Raw genomic sequence first — 20,629 nt, 5'->3', positions numbered from 1 at the left:
GAAGGATTGCCTGGGTGCCTCTCGGATCTCACATGTCCAATAATGACTGTAAGTGGAAAACTTGCTAACCTGACAAACCAAAGATCAATAAGAACCTGAACTGCATAGGAATATAGACTTAGGACGTGCACACACACATGTGCGCACACACACACCTGGTAAAGAGCCCGATCAGCCAAAGGGCCGGTAGCTAGTAAGAGGAATGTGCAAGGGACGGAAGGAGGAAGGCATGCCTGCTAACTCAGGCCTTGGGACCAGATACAGCAGGGGTGCTGAAGCAGGTTTCTGCATTATCCCCTCTCCTGTCTTATTCAAAGACCCTTGATGATGACTGTTGGGCTCCAAGTGAGTATGACTGAAGGATGTCAAGGACATGGTGGGTATGACAAGGATATTGTGGTTGATGAGACTGTTTTCCCTGTTAGGGATGAGCTTTTTTTAACCCCTTAATTTTTGAAGACTTGAGGTGAAATTCACATAACATAAAACAAACCATTTTAAAGTGAACAATCAATGGCACTTAGTAGCTTCAAGATGCTGTTCAACCATCACCATGATCTATTTCCAAAGACTTTTCATTACCTCAGACAGAAATTTTGTAACCTTTAGGCAATAGGGATGTGAGTTCTTCATCTGAAGGACAAGAGTGGGTGGTGGGGGAGGGGGCAAAACGAACGGCTCTGCTGGGATATCCCATCTCCCTTCTAAACCCACTCTCACCTTGCTCCATTACTGGAAAGCTGGCCTGTGTGGACTGCGCTCAGTGAAGTCACTCAGGTGCCTTCCCTTTTGGTTTTCAGGTGGGCTTGACCAAAGGGAGGCACCAGCAGGGTCCAAGTCAGAATCTCCATCCCCTGGCTCCCTGCCTGGTGGCTGCAGCTCCAGCAGGGTGGCTTCCTCTTCCACAGGAACAGCTCCCTCCTCTTGCCCTTCAGGTCTAGGTTTGCTTCAGGTCTAGGTCATAATGGCTTCCTGAAGTGTGAGCATTCCTGGTAGGTTCCCTTAACCCTGCTCACACTGCAAAGACCCCCTTAACTGAAAGCACTTCAGTAACCCTTTGAGCATACCATGTTTCTTGCAGGGACACCGATACAGGAGTGGATGGTGTGGTCCCTCCCCATGGTCTTTTTGGCGTTGGCCACTTTGGATTTGTGGGTGAAACCAGCTCCATTCACAGGTCCCGGTCTGCACAAAGGAGCTGCTCTCAACAGCCCAGGTCCCAAAGGTGCCTGGGGTGTATGCCAAGGTCCCACTGCCCTCTGGTGGTCAGCTTCTGAAAATGCACCTTAGGGATCCAACCTCAGTTGAACTAAACCCACAGGGCACTGTGCTGAGCCCATTACACACCCGAATACATTTCAGCCAGGGGTTGTTGTCCCCACTTTACAAGGGAGAGCCTCCCCATTGCCCTTAGTACAAGCCAAAATTTGACCGCGGGCTGCAAGGTCCCATCTTCACTTCCCCTCCTATCACTCTGACCCAGCTCCCAGCCCTTCCGCAGATCCCAGAGTTCTCCCAGGTGCAGCTCTCAATTAAAATATCTGGAAACTCTCAAACCTCAGCTCATTCTATAGTCCTCTTCTAGAATATCACTTAGGAAAGTCCTCCTCACCATCCCCTCTCTTCCCTCACGGTCACTCACACACACACAGGGTTTTCCTGGTGTGACTGATTAATGCTGCTCTTCCCCAGGGGCTGAAGGAGCACCATGCTTTGCTCACGGTTGTATCCCTGGTGGCTGGCCCATGGCAATAACCATACCAGCTCCTGACATGGACTAAGTGTTTCTCTGTGCCAGCCACTGAGCTAAGTCCTTCAGGCCCCTGGGTCACCCTTCTCCCCAAAGTCCCTGGTCCCCAGGAAGCAGCCCTCGACCCTATCAAAAATTCACACGGATTTATTAGAATATGAAAAAGATTCGGTTTCTTCTGTACAGGCGGCAGAGCAGCAGTAGCTGTGGTGGCTTTGAACATGGTTGTCAACGTCACCCTTGGATGGTGACTCCTGCCCAAAACAGCACTTACATGGAGAGGAGAGGGGGACAGATGAGCGCCCACTGCCCAGTCCACTGGGAAGGGGAACACTCTGACTATTGCACAACCTTGGGGAAGGGTGTACCCTAGGGAGGAGGACAGACACCAGCAGGCCTGGGCCTGGCCCATGGTGGCAGTGGGGGTAGGAGTGTGTGCCTGTGAGCAAAGGCCTCTGGGGGCCCAGGACCTGCCCACCCACCAGCCCTGGCAGGTGGGAGATGCTCAGGGGAGGCCTCCTCCCCTGAGGACTCAGCTCCACAGAAAGCCGGGTGCAGTGCTTGTAAGAGAGGTTCCAGGAGCCAGTAGGGGCAGGGGGAGTGATGAAAGAAGAGAGACCAACAGGAACTGAGTCAGGCCCAAGAAAAAGGAGGTGCCAAGAGGCCCAGCATCTGTGAGTTAGAGAAAAATTGATTAGGGTTTGGGGAAGGGGGGGTCACTTCTGAAATCAGAACCTTGGGGCCATGGTTAAGAGCCCAGGAGATGGAGGACTGATTTGGGATAAAGTGTTGGGCAGACAGGCACAAATGAGGACAGGTAATTCTCTGGAGTAGCATGGCCAGACCTCTGTTCAGAAAGAGGTTTTCAAAATGTTTTAAAAACAGGAATGCCCTCTGTGCAAACAGAATCATACATGGAAGTGTGAACAAACAAAACAGATAAAAAGGCAGCACTTTCTGGAACCCCTGACAGCAGCCCCTGAAGGGCCCAGTGGTCCCCGCTGGAGCAGTCTGGAAAGCTGAGTCATACCATCATCCAAAGGGCCCCAGCTCCAGACAGAGAAGCTCAGAGATGCCCTCAGCCTGCAGCTCTGAGTAAGGGCAGGTCAGGTGGCTGGCCAGGGTGACAGTGCCAGCAGGGGGAGGGTGGGACTGCCATGGGTCACCAATTCCTCCCCCAGTCAGATGCCTGGTCCCCTAGTCTTCCCCCTGTTAACGGAGGGCCTGGCCTACGCTAAAGGACTCCTTGGCTCCTTCCCTTCCCAGGAGGGACCAAGGCTGAGCCAGAGGCTCTTTGGTTAGAAACTAAGATCAATCTGAATGTGGAGGGTGACAGAATGGGAGGGGGTCCTCTGGGGTCTGGGAAACTCAGAGACCTTGGTCCAGGTGTGGGAGAGCCTAGACTGAGAAGGGGCAGGGTTTGCCTCACAGCCCAGCAGGTCTGCCAAATGGATTGGGAAGGCAGTTCTGGTGGGAGGGAGGACGCTTCCCGGGAGGCAGGGGGAGCCGTGCTGCGGTGGGGCTGTGGGCCCAGCTGCCATGCGTGGGGGAGGGGCGGGGCCAATCCAGGTCGGGAAGGACGAGGGGAGCCCCCCCAGCAGCCCCTGCTCTGGTGGGAGAGTCTGTGGTGAGACGGGCACTGCCCGCTGGCCCCAGTGCTACTGGCCCTTGGGGATGAAAGGCTCTCCCTCCCCAGGCTCAGGGTGGGGGCCTGGGTCACTGAGGCAGCGCTGTATCCTCTGGGAGCTGGGGCTGTCACTTGGTGCAGGAGTGAAGACGTCGTCGGTGCCCGGGGATGAGGGCTCCTTGGTCCGCATCACGATGCCCCCATCGTCATCATCGTCCTCAGTAATCCTCGCTGGATCCCGGCTCAGCCCCAAGACCTTGCCCTTCAGATCCTCGTTCACCAGGTCCACAGACTCGGGCGACTGTGGGGAGGCTGGGTCGATGGTGATCACAGGCAAGTCGGCCTTTGGCTCATAAGCTAGCGGGTCTGGGGATCAAGAGCAAGACACAAGCTGGCTTCTGCCCCAGAGCCCTGCCCAGCGTGCGCCCCACCTCAGCCCATGCCAGCAACTCCTAGAGAACTTTCCTATGACAGTAGCAATCCTGGTACATTCAAATCACTTACACGTGGGCCTTTATGAGCCCTCATCAGAAGTCAGGTAGGTTCTCTTCCTCTCGGACTGGGGTCTCAAAGGTAGGATCGTGTTCCCCTCCTCAGACCTGGGGTTCCCATAGGAGTCCCTCCTCAGACTCCCTCCAAGAATTCAGGCGCCCTCCTGAGTCACCCTGTCCTGGGAGAAGGCCTGCCCTTGTTTCCCCCAATGCTGGAGATCCCAAAGGTGCAGCAGCCTCCCTGCCAGGCACCTCAGCTAGAGCCCCCGTGGAACACTCTGTCCTTGGGGAGGACAGCAGGGCCACTCTTCTGCCCCACTGGGTGAACCCCCTCCTCTACCTGATGTAGGAGAAGCTTACGGCTTGGGAGGAGGTCAGGGAGGGAGAAGGCATCCTCCCTTCTAGCTCCCTGGGGCCTGTTCCTGTTGGAGCCTCATCCTCAGGCGACAGGGTCACTGAGCGCCCAGCCTTGAGGTCCCTCACCAGGCACTCTACGCCCTGCCTTACCTGAGCCGATGCGGGCCCGAGACATGGTGGGCGAGTCCAGCTTGTGGGCTGGCACCGTCAAGTAGTTGTTGATCTGACAGAGAAAGAGCAGACGGGCTGAGCATGGGCAGCTCCTGGACAGTGCCCAAGACTGGTGTCTACACCCTCCTTCGGTGTGCTACAGTGCCCACTCCCTCTCTGGCAGGTCCTCATCAGGCTCTTTGTCTGCCTGTGCCAGCACTGGAGCCAGGCTGGCACCTCAGGGTTCTCCAGGGCGTGGCCGAGGCTCTCAGCAAGCTATGCTGTCTCCAGGGCAGCCATGAACACCCCACGCTGCCCTGCTTCTCCCACGGTGACACTGCCCTGGCCTCCAGCTCCAGCCCACCCCTGCTCCTGAGGTACAGACCCATGGAGTCCATTGAGGAGAGGACACTTGGGCCCCGGACAGCTCCCAGGGATCTCAAAGCAGCCCAAGATGCTGAACTCAGCTCCTTGTCTTCCTTCAAAACCTGTTCCTCCCTCAGCGTCCCCTATCTCAGCGGCCACTCCCGCTATCCCAATCAGAAGGCTAGACCTGACCCCTGACTCCTTTCCTCTTCTCTCAGCACCCCCTCAAACTGGTGACTGAGTCTTGCTACTTCCACCTCCTAAGTGTCCCTTGAGTTTACCCGCTCCTTTCCATCTCCCCCACCACCGCCCTAATCTGGGCCACCTCCTCCCCTCTCCATGTCACTCCCTTGCTTAGAATCCTTGGCATATAGCCCAAACCCTTACTAATTAAGAAGCTTCCTTGAAAGCTGAGGCCCCTCAGTCTGCGGTCAGGAACTATGCACAGCTTCTTCCTTCTGCCTGACCTTCCTCTGCCCACACTCCCTCCCCCCGGCTCTCACTCCTAAGCTTGCCCTGACCACCTCCCTGCTCAAAGTGCGTAGGGCCCCTTGCACTTCCTGTCCTGCGTGGGTCACTGCGTGAGAAACTGTGTAAGGGAAGGAAGGACTGAGCTGACTCACCGCGGATTCAGAGGCTACTCTGCTGCCTGGCACTTAGGAACCGCTCCTCAAGTGCTTCCTGAACAAATGAACGAATGTGTGTGTGCTTTGCTTTGTGACTTTGGACAGGTCCCTTTCCCCCCGGGCCTGAGTTTTCTCGCTAGAAAATGAAGGATTAGAGCACGTGGATAGACTCTTCTAGTTCAGCTGCCAGAGGATACAAGAGGGGGCCCTGGCCTCTTCGCTGCTGAGTGGGGAGGAGGTGGAGGAGGCAGCTTTCTGGAACCTGCCCTGGGTCTTGGCCTTGAAAAAAGCGGAGGAGGTCAAAACCCAGCTCAGAGTGGCTCAGTCCCCAAAAGGGCTTGGTAGTGGGGATGCAGGAAGGAGAAAAAGCCAGGTTCCTGGAGAAAGGTGGGAGCCAGCTCCAGTCCCGGACACACCTTCTGCTCCAGTTGCCGGGCCTTCTGTCTGCGGAGCAGCATCTGGTTCCAGGCTTCCTCGTAGGGGTCAGCCACCAGCGTGTGTCTGTTGTAAGACCGCAGCTGTGGGAGGAACTGCTGTCAGGTCCAGAAGCTGGGCCTGGAGGGGCCGGGGTGGCTTGGGGTGTGTGGGGGGCAGGGCTGGAGCAGAAAGGGGGTGTAGGGGCTCCTCTGCTGGGGTGGGGAGTGGGCAGGGAGCAGCCTCACCCGCTGCCTGGTCTTCTGCAAGTTGTTCCTCAGGATTTTGCGGATCTCCTCTTCCTTGTCCTTGGACAGTGCTGGCAGGATGCGCTCAGCAGGCAGGGACTTGGGGTGGATGTTCCTGGAACAACAAGGCACAGATTAGGGCCCCAAGAAAATTCCTAGGACCCTGGAGCCTGCTGGGCTGGGCCAGAAGGGTCCCCTGGGGATGGCTCAGGTGGGTGGGCCAAGGCTTAGGTACTCAGTGTGGCCCTGCAGCTCTCATGCCCGCCCTGATAGGATGACAGAGGGGCTGTGCTCACTGTTACCCCTACCCCCCACCCACCAAAGTGGTCTGCTCCAGGTGGGTGCCCAGAGGTCAGTATGTGGCTGCAGAAGCTGCCGGGTTGGCCCCTAGCACTCACTGCATGGAAACAGTGGAGACGGCGGAGGGGATTTTGCCCATGCCCCCACTTTCCACCAGCTCAATAGCCTGCTTCATCTCCATCTTGTGGTAGAAAGCGATGAGCTGGGGCTCCTTGGAGCGCTCGCCAGCTATCAGACACTTCTTCACGTACTTCTTATTAAACCGGTTGAGCCTGGTGGAAGGAGGAAGGAGATGGATGGAGCCAGCTCCTAGAGGTGCAGTGATGCCCAGGCCCCGGGAGACCCTTACCTGCCCCTCCCCGCCCTCCTGCCCACCAGGCCTGCCACCTACTTGTCCTTCCAGTGGTGGTGGCCATAGTGGCCACAGATGTCTTCGATGCCTGTCAGAAGGTGGTCCAGGAACTGAAATGGGCCCAGGGCCAGGTCAAGCCTCGCTACTGGGCTCCTCCCCTACCAAGACTTCTGCATGGGCCCCCCATCTTCCACCCCAGGGCAGCTCTGCTCAGCCCAGCCCTGTAGTTCCAAGAGCAGCCAGGAGGTGGCGCCAATACACCACTCATCCTGAACCCCAGTGGCCCCTCCGCAGGGCTGGCTGAGCCCCCTTCTCTGAACCCACTTGTGCACCACACTTGGGACAGGCTCCTGCAGAGGCAGTGGTGGTATGAAGCCCCCTCCTCAGGCTCTTAGCTGTTCATACCACACCTCCCTATGGTGTACCCTGGTGACCTCAGGAGCCTGAAGGACCACCCAGCACTGGGATGAGAGAGGAAGGGCTGACTGAGGGCACGGGCTCGAGGCCTAGCTGCTCCCCAGCTCCCTGAGCCCCCTCCTGCATTGGAGGGTCCGGGCCCAGCTTCCATACCTGCGTGTGGATCTCCTCGTTGATGGAGCGCTTCGTTTCTTGCTTTTTCTTCACAGCCAGCAGGTCTACCAGGGGCCGAATGGTCATGCCCTGGGGGGCAGGTGAGTGTCAGGCACTCTAGTTCTGCTACCCTGGCAGGGAGGCCACAGAACCCACTTCCCCCAACCCCCAGGGTCCCTGAGTCTGGGGTGCCCTCTGCTCTGAGGTTTTCAATCTCCCAAGCTCTATGCCAGCACTTATATAAAGGCAGGTCCTTAAGGCCCACATCTTCCTGAAGACACAGCCAGAGGTTTCACAGTCCATCTAGCCAAGTGACACACACAGGTTATCTAGCCCAGGCCAGGGCTCAGAGGGCCCAGGTTCAAGTGTGAGCTCTACCACAGACGTGTTCTGTAACCCCAGGGAAGCCAGGCCTGGCTAGCAGGGAGGATCATCTCCTCTGCCCCCTTGTAGGCCTGCGAGCAAGGACCTAGAAAGAGCAGCAGCAGCTGATTTAACTGCACACTTGCCATGTGCCAAAGCCCCTGTGCTTTACTAGTATTAGCTCTACAACATTCATGACAGCTCTAAGAGGCAGGCCCTTTCACTGTCCCCATTTTACAGATGAGGCAACCGATACATGGAGAGGTTAAGAACTTTCTGAGGTCTCACAGAAGTAGTAAAGCTGGATTCAAATCCAGGCAGGGAGGTTCCCTACCTCAATGCTGCCTTATTAAAAATGGCCTTGGTAAACCATTAGTGTATACAACTGCAAAGTCAAGGTAATAAAATATTTCTGAAGATGGAAGCAGGGCAAGATGACAAAAGAAGCAGCCTCCTCTCCTTTTAAATGACAGAAAACAAGTCCAGCCCCAGGAGGTTTCCTCTACCTTGTTTTCTCCCGAGAAGAATGAAGTTTCCCGTCTAGGACTTCGCCAGGATTAGTGTCCAGGAAAGATGGAGGGGATGGTAGAGAAACAGAGGCCCACACAGTGTTTCTCACTTGCTCAAGGTCACAGGTCAGGTAAGGAGGAGCAATTTACATCATCCCAGGCTGGGCTTCCTTGGGGCCTCTGAGGGGAGGTGAGGGGTGGGGGTGGGCCCTCAACTAAGCCTGGGTCATTTAAATGCACAGAAATCATGACCAGCAGGCTGGAAGGAATTCTTCAGGATCCTCTAGTCCAGTCCCCTCCCTTCACAGATAGAGATCTGAGACCCAGAGATGGGAGGAGAGTCTTTCTTGGGGTCACACTGACCGCAGCAGAGCTTCATCTGACTCCAGACCACCTTCTGGAACTGACCTTTCCAGTTCCTCATGTTGTGCTATAGTGCATTTTACAGATGCAAAAACTAAGATCTTAAGATATTAAATCACTTCCCTAAAGCCCTACAATGAGCGCCCTGGGACTGCTGACTGAACCCACTTCTCTAATGCTGTCTGGGTTCCTAACTAAGCGAGGCAGCATTCTGGTTACTTTACATTCTGATTGGTCACTTTGCAATGACTCATTATCATAACTCTCCCTTTACAGTGGAGGACACTGAGGCCCAGAAAGGGGCAGTGGCTTGTCGAAGGTTGTGCAAGTTATCAGTGGAGCTGGGACTAGAACCCGTGGCCCCCTCTCAGGTCACGTGCTTCCTCTTTTCACTGGCAGAGTCAGGGTCCCCAGGCAGGGCTGCTCCACCCTGTCCAGCACCTGCACAAAGACGGTGAAGAAGATGACGGTGATGATGGCCGTGAGGAACAGGTCACACATGGGGAAGTGCTTCTTGTCCAGGAGGTAGCCCAGGGAGAAGGCAATGGCCCCGCGCAGGCCCCCGTAGGCAATGATGAATTGGTCCTTGGGGGTCAGCTTCACGATGCGGAACTTGTTGATGAACCAGGTCAGGCCCAGCACACCTGCCAGGGAGGGGATAGAGAAGGGTCAGGCTGTCCCCACCTCTCCTGGCTTCTGCACCAGAGACTCCTCTGTCTGGAGGAAGCCTCCACCAGTAAGCCCACCCAGCGCATTCATTTCTTGGGTCCCTTGGCCCAAGGCGCTCCAAATCCCTCAATCCAAGAGCTAGATGGATCTTTAAGGGGGTCCCCCAACCTGAATGTACTTTAGAGACATCATAGAGGCCTCCAGTGGCAGAAGGTCAGGAGGGGGATGGGAGAAGAGATGAACAGGAGTGGCCACAAACTGATATATTTTAAATATGATGGGTATGTGGGGTCTACTTTTCTACATGTTCGAGATTTTAGCATGCACGAGATCCTGGGTTCCATCTCCCGTACTTCGGCTTAAAAAAAAAAAGCAGAGGTCAGAGTTCAACCCCAACGCATAGAACCAGACTCTCTGGAGGATGAGGCCCAGGATTAAAGGGGTTTTAAGACAGTGCAGCAAGTAAATGTGACGCTCAGGCCTAATCTCAGAGAGGAGGTGAGATCCAGAGGGGAGAAGCCACACAGTCACTGAGGTAACATACGTCTGGAAGGTACAAGCAGAACCCAAGAGCCCAAGGCCTGGGTCTGTGTGTGCACCCTGTGGCTGGCAGTAGAAGTTTGGAGGAGCCGCCACAGCTTGGCAAGTGCTAAAGCCACCGGTGCCACAAAGTGGTGCAGAGACACAGACCTGGCTCTGTGGGCCTTAGTCCCCTCCTCAGACACTGACAGGCTTAGAATTGCAGGGTTCCTGAGGCCCCTCCACTGGCACACCACGACAGTCTCCCCAGAGATCCTGTCCATCTCTCCCCTCAAGGGCCCATCACAGCCTCAGCATTGTGGAGAGCAGGCGTGGGGAAGCCCCCATCCTGCTGTGCTGGGAGCAGCCAGGAGCCACCCCCGGCCCTCCACACAGTGCAGTTCCCCTGACTTGGGCCCGCGACCTCACCCAACACTCGGGCGACGAGGCAGAAGAGTAGGGTGCTGATGACAAAGGTCCAGTTCCAGTGGTGGGAGCCGGCCACCGTGGAGACACCGAGGAAGATGAAGATGAGGGTCTCGCTGACACTGCTCCACATCTTCAGGAAATATTTGATGGTCGTGTGGGACTTGTGGGAGATGTTGGCCTCCACGTAGGGGCGCATCACCACTCCTGAGGCAATGAGTCTGGGGTCATGGAAGGGTAAGGTTTAGGATTCAGAGTTGAGCTGCACCATCCCCGAGCACCTCCATGGCCAGGGAGGCAGACAGGGGCCCATCTCCAGAGCTCCTCCTACAGGTCAGATGCCCCTGCGGGCTTCACACGCCTGTTCTCACTCAGTCCTCTCACCCAACCCTGCAGACATGAGTGTATTCTTGCATTTTCCAGACAAGAGATCTGAGGCTTGGAGAAATAAAGTTGTCCATCCGCTGTCATACTGTCAGCGAGTGGCAGAGCTAGGACCAGGTGAAGGTCTGTCTGCCCAACTCCTAAGCCTGAGTCTCCTCCCAAAGTCACACTGCCTCTCTACCTAACAGGAGTCAAGTCTGTGGCCTCAGGTTTATCCCCTCGAGTGTGAGGTCCCCTTAACATATGGGGGTCCCCATAGGGGAGCCATATATCGGCTGCTTGATTTCAAACTTCTACTGTGTCCTACGGGTCAACAGCCTGATCTCGCAGATTGCTGTCTTCCAGCTCCAAGCAGCAGCCCAAGCCCTCCTAGCCTGGCGCCTACAGCTGGGTTCCACTCCTGCTGGCCCGGCCTCCTCACTGTTACCCCCTAATCCAGCCTCCGTACAATGTCCTCCCCTACAATGTCCACCTCACTGCCTCTCCACATTCCCAACTTCAAGACCCCGATGAAACCTCAGGATCTCCAGGACTTCTCCCTCCAGGGGAGCCTCCTTGCCTGACTGCTGAGGGGAGCAGTGAGTGTGAGTGCCTGCATCCAGCTACCACCAAGGGGCTCCCATGAAACAATTGAAGGGAAGAACTAGCTGAGGCTAGGCCTGCGGAGCTCTGCTGTGCTCCTACGAGCCTGGGGAATCCACGCTGGTGGCCCCCATCGGGCCCGGACTCACGCCATGATGCCCGACAGGTGGAAGAGCTCGGCTGACAGGTAGGCCATGTAGCTGTAGAGGAAGACGAACAGCGGCTCGATGACACGGATGTGGGAGGTGAACCGGGACGTGAAGGCCGCGATGACCCCGTAGACCACGCCTACAAACACCCCGCCCAGGGACACCACAAAGAAGCTCAGGAAGCCGAGGACGATGTCCACGATGCCCACGCGGTCGTAGTTGGCAAACTCCTCAAAGAGGTGATACAGGACCTGGGGAGGGTGTGCAGGCTGTTTGGCAGGAGAGTGGGGCCCTGCTCCCTGACTCCCTGAGGTCCACCCAGGATGAGCCCGTCCCCTCCAGTGACCACCGCTACGTGATAGTAGAGAAACCCTGGCGCCAAGCAGGTGCTCAAAACCACTGGTCTCGGGGCCAGGGGGTCTTCAGGCCTGCAGCCTGCTCTGCGGTTAAGAACACAGCTCTGCGGCCAAACTGCCTGGGCTTGGATTCTGGCTCTGCCGCTCCCCAGCTGTATACATGGGCAAGTTACTCAAATCTCCCCATGCTTCAGTTTTCCTTTCCATAAAAAGGGGGTAACAGTACCAACCTTACAGGGCTACTGTGAGATTAAATTAGTAATGAAGGTAAAGTGCCCATCCCAGCATTAGCTCCCACTGCACCAGTTCGTCTCTTGTGTCCCTGTCTGAATTTCAGTTTCTCCTTCAGCACAAAGCAGGGGAAGTTCAGACAATGAAATAGAACAGGACTTCTTAACTGTGGAAACTCTCTGAAAAGACATACAGCCAGGCCAGACCCCACACAGACTGTCTGGAACTGGGGCCCAGAAATCTCTGCTCAGTAAGCTCCCCAGGTGGTTGCAATGAACCCAGTTCAGACGCTATGGAACTAGAGGCTCTCTACTGCTTCCCCACCTCTGGGACGGGGCAATAAACGGTCATTGTAACACTATCATCAGAAATTTAAGTGGCACTTCATACATTGTAAAGCACTTTGATTATGGTTATCCTGCTCGGCATACCACAGCCTCGTGAGGTGGGCGAGCTAAGGATGCTTGCTCCCTTGCTAAACTGAGGCTCAGAGTGGTGAAGTGACTTGTCAGAGGGCCCCCAGCCCAGCAGCAGCAGAACTGAGCTAAGAACTTGCTCCTGGACAGCAGTGGGTGGGGCCTCCTTGGGGTCCACTTTGAGGTTCTGCCACCTCCTAGGTGCTGGCTGCCGGATCTCCTCCTAGATAGCTCTGCCAGGAAACCAGCTGGGGAGTGTCCATGCCTGGGGGGTGCTGAGGGAGAGGGGACCTGAGGATCCCTGAGAGGGAGCCATCCAAAGCCCACAGTACCTGGGCAGCATGTAGAAGCAGGGGTCGGGGAGGTGACCTGCTCCAGGGCAAAGGACCTCCTTTCCAGCCTGGTTCCATTATCACTGGGACTGGAGAGGCAGAGTAGCATAGTGGTAAGCATCTGAGCTCTGGCCTCAGACTGTATAGATCTGAACCCCAACTACGTCACCTATCAGCTAATCTGACCTTGGACAAGTTTCTTAATCTCTCAGTGCCTCAGTTTCCTCACCTAGAAAAACTGGGAATAATTACAGTGCCAACTTCATGGAGTTTCTGTGAGGACTAGATGAGGCAATACACATTCAGACAGGAAGGGCTCAATGAACACCGATTACTACCACCACTGCCACCATCCCAGGGAGGCATGGCCTTGCACCCCAGGTGGCCGGACTGAGGCATCCACTCTTGCAAATGTGCCCCACTGCTCCCCAATAGTGCCAACCTGAACCCCAACACACAGATCCTCTGGGGAGGGCTTTGTCTCTGGTTTTGCAGACATCAGTGAGTGTGACATCCGTAAGAACCCCAGATGCAGGCTAAGAACTGCAATCCCTGTTACAGGTGGGGAAACGGCTGGTGTGGTAACCCTGGGCAAGAGCTGGCGCTAGAAGACACAGGATGGAGGCCGGCCTGCTCAGGCCAGGCCGCTGTGTTACTGGCCTCACGAGGAGCTGACGAGGGCGGCAGGGGAGGAAATGGGAGAGGAAGCGAAGCTGTCGGCAGCTGACCACCACTGCCTGCCTCTTCTTTGAGGTGCAGCTTCCTGAGGGGCTGGGGGTGAAGTGGGAGTGTGGGTGTGAGCATGCATGAGGCGTGCACACATGTCCCTTCATTTTCCTGTGGGCGCAGCTGCTCTCTGAGGGGTCCAGCTATGAGGGGGATGGAGGTGTTTTCACAATACGATGTGTGCACATACACATACCTGTTTCCTGAGGAAGCCGGCTGGGAGGAAGGGCATTTATAAACATACACAGTGTTGCCATGTGCAGACCCTGCAGTGCGGGTGTCTGTACTTGCTAGACCCAGGAGGAAAGCACTAAATACTTTGCCACTTTGCAGCTATCATGGGTGAGGCCCAGAGAGGCACAGTCACTTGCTTAAGGTCACACAGTAAGTAAGGGGGCCAACCCAGATCAACCCATTTTACTTATCACTTTCTGGAGGTTTTAGAGGCAAGGTACCCTTCCACAACTGCTGCCCCAAAACTTGGCACAAAACAAACTTTAACTTAAGACACAGTCAACACGAAAGCTGAAATGCCCCTCAGAGACTAAATGGTCTATAAAGTGTAAACTGAGGTACAAAGAGGATAAGTAACTTAACCAAGACCATGTCACAATCCTCCAGAGACGGACATACGACCTGGTAAGGCAAAGAGCTCAGACTCTGGTGTCAGACAGACCTGGTTTCTAAATTTGTTTCTATCATATTCTAGCAAGCTACCTAATATCTTTGAGCCTGACAACTCCTCTGTAAAGTGAGAATAATAAGCACCTCTTAAAGTGGTCACGAGGATGAAATGAGATAACCCATGTCCAGTGCCCAGTACGATGGCTGGCCCACAGTAAGCAGGAACGGACATTTGCTATCTTATTACTATTCTTAGCAGGTGGATGTGGGATTCACTCTGGACCTGGATTCGGGTCTGTCTTGTGTGCAGGTGGGTGTGGTCCCTGCCCCCTCACCACAGTGACAGCATCGTTGAGCAGGGACTCCCCGAAGACAAGGATATGTAGCAGCTCGTTGATGTGAATTTCCTCGAAGACGGCTAGCACGGCCACGGGGTCCACGGCTGAGATGATGCTGCCAAAGAGCAGGTTATCCAGGAGGCCAATGTTGTTAATCTGCTCACCGCCCACCAGGCACACGGCGTACATGAGGCCACCCAGGAAGAAGGCGTTCCACAGCGTGCCCACCACGGCGAAGATGAGGATGGTGCCCAGGTTCTCTGTGAACTGCCTCAGTGGCAGGAAATAGCCCGCATCCAGGATGATGGGCGGCAGCAGGAAAAGGAAGAAGACATCCGACTGCAGGAAAGGGGGGGTCTCGCCCACGCCCTTGATGAGGCCCCCTACCAGCAGCCCCACCACGATCAGCAGGCAGCTCTCCGGGACGATGCTGGAGATAGTGGGGATCACATGGAAACCTGTGGAGGTGAAAGAATGGGAGGCCATAGGCTTGTGGGGAGCCAGGAGGGCAGGCCGCAGACAGGGCCGGGGACAGGGGCAGCTGGTGAGAGGGGCACAGGTTTGGTTTCAGAGGGCTGCTCTGTTAACTCTCTGAACCTCATCTTCCTCACCTGTAAAATGGAGGTGATAATCGCAGCTTCACAGGGTTGCTGTACAAACTAAGTGACGATGTTGTTAAAGCGCTTTTATCAAAAGACATACAGATGTGATCTCTGTCACTGTCATAAAGTAGTAGAAAGCAGCAGCTCTGTATGCCTCTAGAAAGCAGAAATTATCACCCTGTCAGCCCAGGTGAGCGCAGGAGTCCTACTCTGGTGCCTTCCCTTCTCACAACTTCAATCCACAATCCAAAGGGCATTACCTACACCTGAACCCAAGTCATCTTTTCAGGCACGTGTTCAGGGAGGCAGCTATGAGCTCAAGACTGGGCATAACAATCTAATAATTCTGTCCAAGGGAAGACAGCAAGTACCCCGTCATGGAGGTGTTTAAGCAGAAGGCAGGCAACTGGCTGGTGAAGTGACACAGGAGACAGGAGAAAGCAGAGGAATCAAAGAACATCAGCACAGGAGGGAACCTGGGGCTCATACTGCCCAGGGTTTGCAAACATGCAGAACACACGCAGCGACCTCCAACCCCGGAGCCACATGCTTTCCTGCTGAGCCCAGAGAGCTGCTCAGGAAGCCAACGGCCATCAATCAGTTTTGCATGTGAGACAAAACCTATTTGCCACCCTGTTTCCTGAACCCAATCACATGCACTTTAAAGATGGGGCAACTGAAGCTCAGAAAGGGGAAGGGACTTGCCTGAGGCCACACAACAAATCAGTAGCAGAACCAGGACAGAATCCAGGTCTGACCCACTAGCTCCCATCAAACTCTGCAGTTCTGTAAGTCAACCCCTCCTTCCTTCCCATTCAGGCATAAAATGCCCTTTTGCCTGAGACCTGCCAACCATCTCCCCAAGCCACGTGCTGACCAGCAGCTGCAGCAGCAGCAGGTCACCCTCTGCAGCAGGACCCCTTGGGGCTTCAAACCCAGAGCTGAGAGGTAGCAAAAATCTCCTTCGGAGAGGTCCCCTCTTAATATCAGGTTTGGCCCCAAGCTCCTTATTGGTTTTTGGTTTGTTTTGGGTGGGGAGGCGGGTGAAGACCTGAGCATCTAGCTACATGTTGGGCACATAACCCCCAGGGTCCACGTGGTTAAGAGGGCATGACGCTGTGCTCACAGTGAAAGCTCTCGCTCTCCTCTCCCTAGCCTGTAAGTTTTGTGCAGGTAGATTCCATATAGTTTATGATTATATATCCCCAGGGCTGGGGACACAGTAGCTGCTCAACAAGTATCTATGGATTTGAAAATGCCAAGGGCTGGGCCAGGACCCACGTGATTCCCGACAACCTACCTGGCCAGGCCTCTCCTCTCCTCACCCCCGAGATCCCTGGGAAGGGAGAGGAACATCCTTCCTCATGCCCAAAGCCCCTCCTACTCTCTGGGGCTGATCTGGGTAGTGCCAGTGAAGCTACAAGTCAGGACTCAATACACCGTCTAGGCCCAGAACCTTGTCACAGAGCCAAGCACCTAGGAGACACTCAAAACATGTTGGCAAAAATAAATCTCCATCCTAGGCCAGGAGACTTCAAACAAACCTGACCAAAAGTCACCTCTTTTGATGAAAAGTCCCTCCATCTTTGTAGTGTTCACCAGTAACTCCCAGTGCTGACTTGGCTGGTGCACAGGGGAGAGATCATACTGACTCCAAGTCTCTCTGCTGTAAAGTCCAAACTTCCAGCACTGCCTCTGTCATCAGGTCTTGCTCGCTTCCCATGCTCCCCACTCTCAATCCTTATGTTTCAACTTTGACAAATTCCTTGTAATTCCCCCAAATGAGCTTTATCCTCTTTTGGTGGTAGAACTTTGCCTAGTCTAGTTTGCCTCTCCAGAATACCACTTCTGTACCTCTACCCCAACTGTGTGTGGCTGATACCATATCCTTCTGCCTGCTTCCTCCTCCGGGAAGCATTCCCTGACCACCCTTGTCTGCCTAGGTTAGGGCAAAAGTCCTTCTCTGGTGTCTCCCCTATCATAACCTTCTATCCACAGTCATCGCCCAGGCTCCTCTCTTCTTGGCACCCAGCAAGGTCAGACAACAGAGGTAGAAGCAGCGAGGACAGGACAATGGCACTATAGCTGAGATCTGCACTGCCCTGCAGGGGAGACAGGACAGCATGGAGGGTCCAGGGAGTAGAACTCCTGCAGGCACAGACTGGCTTCTGCCAGCTGACCTTCTCAACACCCTCCCTTCCCCACTGCCCGGGAGTTGAGCACCAATAGCTGCTTCAGGAGAAGGCAGAATCTAAAGAGACAGCCCAGGGTAGGTGGAGGACGGCTTCCACCTCCACCTAGCAAGTTAGGCTCTGAAACTGTCTCCCTGCTCTCTTGCCATTGGTCCAATCCACAGAGCTTTCTGGCCCCAGGAAGTGCCAGGCATGCACTGGAGACCCAGAGACAAGTAAGCCACAGTCCCCTGGGGTGGGGGTACTGGGGGTCGTGTGTGTGAAACGAGCCGAGAGCAATAACATGAAGAATGTTCATTACTCCTAAAGGGGCACCAGATGCCAGGCCTTGTGCTGGGAACCTGGCACGTCACCTCTTTAGTCCTCACAAAAGCCCTGTTGGATAGATATTGTCCCCATTTTGCAGAAGAGGAAGCTGAGGCTTGGCAACATTCAGTAGCTTCCCCAGAGTCTAAAGTAGGAGTTCCAAAAGAATAAATAAATAAATAAAGTAGCAGTTCCCCTCTAGCTCAGAACATCTCAAACCTGTGGCAGAGCTAAGTAACCCTTTACGCAGGCGCAGGTGTGTTCTCTGAGCCAGGCGGCGCTGTGCACTCGGAGCACTGAGGTTGCCCAGGGTCAGAACCTCTGTGCGGAGCTTGTGAGGATGGCCATGCTTTTCCCAACCTGGGGACCTTCAGGCTAGCAGGCCTCCATCCCTAGATGAAGAGACAGCTACTTGGCGGATGAAAACCTGGTGTTCAGAGGAGGCAGAACATGCCCAGGTCACCCAGGACTAGGTCCCAGACCTCCAGACACGGGTGTAGGGCACTTTCTTCCAAATAAGCCAGCTCCCAGAGTACCTGGGCTGGGGCCACATTCCGGGAGCAGATCCCCCAGGTCTTCCTGTGTTGGCCCTGCCTCTCAGGGTGCAGAATGAACTCCGGGCCCTAATGAGGAAGGGGAGGGCAGGTCCAGGCTGAGGAGGAAGAAGGTCTGGGATCCACTCTGGCTCCTCGCCCATGGGTAGGCGGCACGTTACTGGAAAGCAGCTTCAGGGGGAGGGGTGGATTCTGTCATCAGGTGCAGTGGCTCAGGGCGGGGTGGGGGGGGCCTGTGGGCCTGTTCTGGCTTGTCCTCTCCCAAGGCCCTGACTCTACCGGTCATCCCCACCCTGTATCCCTGGAGAGTCCCTTCGAAGTGCAGGAAGCTTGCTTACACTGAGTGTGGTGAAAGGGGTGCAGCTGGGGCCCCTGGTCCCCTGACAAAGGCCCAGCATTGAGGTGGGACCCCAAAGTGCCAAAAAACAAGGCAAAGCTTCCAGGGCCTGAACTTGTGGCAGAGGTGATGTCACCAGGATGGAATCAGGGGGTGGGGCAGAGGCAGTTAGATCCAGAGCCCTGAGAGCTGAAACAGACTTTGGAGAGCATCCAAATCCTCCATTACAGGGTTAGAGAAACTGAGACTCCAAGAGAAGCGGTGACCCATCAGTGGTCACGACCAGTCCCACCACGAGAACCCACAAAGCTCCAAGGCCAGTGATCACTCAGGCCATATGGCCTCCTGCTGGAGCACCCAGTCCTCCCAGAGCATGGAGGACGGAGAAGGTGTGGAATTCAGCAGCTCCCCGCCACAGGGCAAACCTGCCGACACACTTGGGGGCTGGCCTCCCTTTTAGATGAAGAGGCTGAGGGAAGGGAGAAGTGTTTCTCACTCTGTCCAGCACAGGTGGCAGTGGGGCAACTGGGGGCACTGGGGAACACACACACATACACATTCCCTGCATTCTCAACTCTCTGACACACTCACCCTCTCACACCCACTCCCCTATGCACACAATAGCCTACATTCTTGCCCTCTCTCACTCTCACCTACACTCTTACTTTCTTACACACACTCACATGTACTCAAATTGAACAGACTCTTGACCAAACTTCAAACTGGTGAGGGGCTCCTGGTCCTCTGCAGCCTCCCTGATTGTCACTGTGAGGACATTTTACTTACATCTCCTCCGACTGTCCCCATCTGCTAGGACTGGCACAGTGGAGCAGGCAGGCAAGGCAGTCCCATGTCTCCCTTGGTTGCCAGGGTGACTAGACACCCCTGATCCCACTTCCCACATCTGTTCCCTGGCCTGGGCGGTCAGAGGGGAGTGCCGGGAAGAGGGGCCTCCCTGGCCCTCCAGTGCCGGGTCACCAGGGACCCCGGTGCATGTGAGGGGCTCTGCCGCCCTAGTTCCAGGCCTGAGGTCTGCTGTGGGGCTGCAACTTGGCCAGGTCCCAAGGGATTCCTGGTTACACAACAATTCCATTTCTTTAACTCCCTCTTCAACTGCCCCAGCAACCAGTCTCAACTATAGTAATGAAAGGTAATGAAAGGTAATAACCTCCTGATGAAAGCCTGGCACTCTACAGTTTACAGCAGTATCCTCTGAGTAACTCGTCTGCATCTCGCCAAGCTCTGGGACGTCACAATTACCATCCCTTCATTTTAGAAATGAAGAAACTGAGGCACAGAAAGGGGAAACAACTTGCTCAAAGTCAAGTAGCTGGGAACCAATTCAAATCCAGGCAGTCTCTGACTCCAGGCTATGCTCCTAGTCACTTCCATTACCCCTGGCTTTATTCTTATTTTATTCCTAAGGGGAGTATCAGAACCCAAAACTGAAGAGCCCCAAAGTGGTTCCCTGAGCCAGAGGTGGTATTTCTTTCCATGAGCTCTTCTCCAGGGAAATCTCACGGCTGCTTTCCACACTAGAGGCCTCGCAGAGACCTTGGGGGAATCTTTCCTACCTTTTCTGCCAGTTCCTTCTCTCCCCAGTCAACTTGGCCAGAAGGGGTCAGTCTTCCCCTAAACTCCTAGGGCAGGAGGTGGGAATTCTCAGACTGCTCAGCCCCTGCCTGCCTGGTTTCCACTGGGGCTGGAGGGTCCTTTGGGGCAGGAGGGGCTCTGATTTTTCTTGAGTCAGATTCTTCTCAGTGTTGATGGTTCCCACCATCAACGTCAGCTCTGAGGACCAGGGAGAAAGATAAACCAGACGCAGCTGCTGCCTCAGTAGGTTTGCAGCCAGATCAGCAGAGCACTCGCCACTCTGCCCTGGGTTCTAACCGGGGTGCAGCTACTGAATAGCCTGGTGGCCTTGGGCAAGTTATATCTCCCAACCTTAGTTCTCCCATTTGTGGAAGAGCCTACTTCAGAAGGTTTCTGGAGCAAAAGAGGACATTTAAGGCTGAAGAATGCCAAATAATGCTGGCACTCAACATTAGCAAAAGTGGTGACTGCTATTATTATAGCCTTCTTCAAAACCCAGGTATAACATGAATCAGTCTACAATATCATGACCTACTGGTGAGCACTTGCTCATCACTGGGCTTTAAGCTCCCTAAGGGTGGGAACTTTTCAGAGTCATCTGGGTCTTCAGCTTTCAGCACAGAACAGGCATTACCTATTTGTGAACTGAGATAAAACTGACTTTCAGATGTGAAGTGTGGGAAAGAGAAAGGAGATGGTGGGGAAGGCTCTGAAGTTTCAAGAGTAGGTGACGCTCCCAGAGTAGAGACCATCTGAACTGGGCTTTGAAGGATCAATAGAAGTTTACCAGAAAGAGAAGCAGGAAAA

At 54.8% G+C, this 20,629-nt stretch overlaps 1 protein-coding gene across 1 annotated transcript in view; it reads right to left on the bottom strand.

Moving 5' to 3' along the window:
* Positions 1-1,882: 1,882 nt before the first annotated feature.
* Positions 1,883-20,629, bottom strand: part of SLC9A1 (solute carrier family 9 member A1) — a 47,215-nt gene continuing 28,468 nt past the window's right edge. The window contains exons 2-12 of the mRNA XM_006196839.4: positions 14,236-14,696; positions 11,216-11,466; positions 10,104-10,321; positions 8,928-9,130; positions 7,252-7,341; positions 6,721-6,791; positions 6,428-6,601; positions 6,030-6,144; positions 5,784-5,885; positions 4,376-4,448; positions 1,883-3,743 (exon numbers count right to left, since the gene is read on the bottom strand). Coding sequence (XP_006196901.2) covers positions 3,409-3,743; positions 4,376-4,448; positions 5,784-5,885; positions 6,030-6,144; positions 6,428-6,601; positions 6,721-6,791; positions 7,252-7,341; positions 8,928-9,130; positions 10,104-10,321; positions 11,216-11,466; positions 14,236-14,696 — 2,093 coding nt within the window. The 3' untranslated portion in view covers positions 1,883-3,408. The remainder of the gene's footprint in view (positions 3,744-4,375; positions 4,449-5,783; positions 5,886-6,029; positions 6,145-6,427; positions 6,602-6,720; positions 6,792-7,251; positions 7,342-8,927; positions 9,131-10,103; positions 10,322-11,215; positions 11,467-14,235; positions 14,697-20,629) is intronic.

The sequence above is a fragment of the Vicugna pacos genome, chromosome 13 (genome assembly GCF_048564905.1).
Source record: "Vicugna pacos chromosome 13, VicPac4, whole genome shotgun sequence".
Classification (NCBI taxonomy): domain Eukaryota; kingdom Metazoa; phylum Chordata; class Mammalia; order Artiodactyla; family Camelidae; genus Vicugna; species Vicugna pacos.
This window is presented reverse-complemented; position numbering and strand designations above follow the sequence as displayed.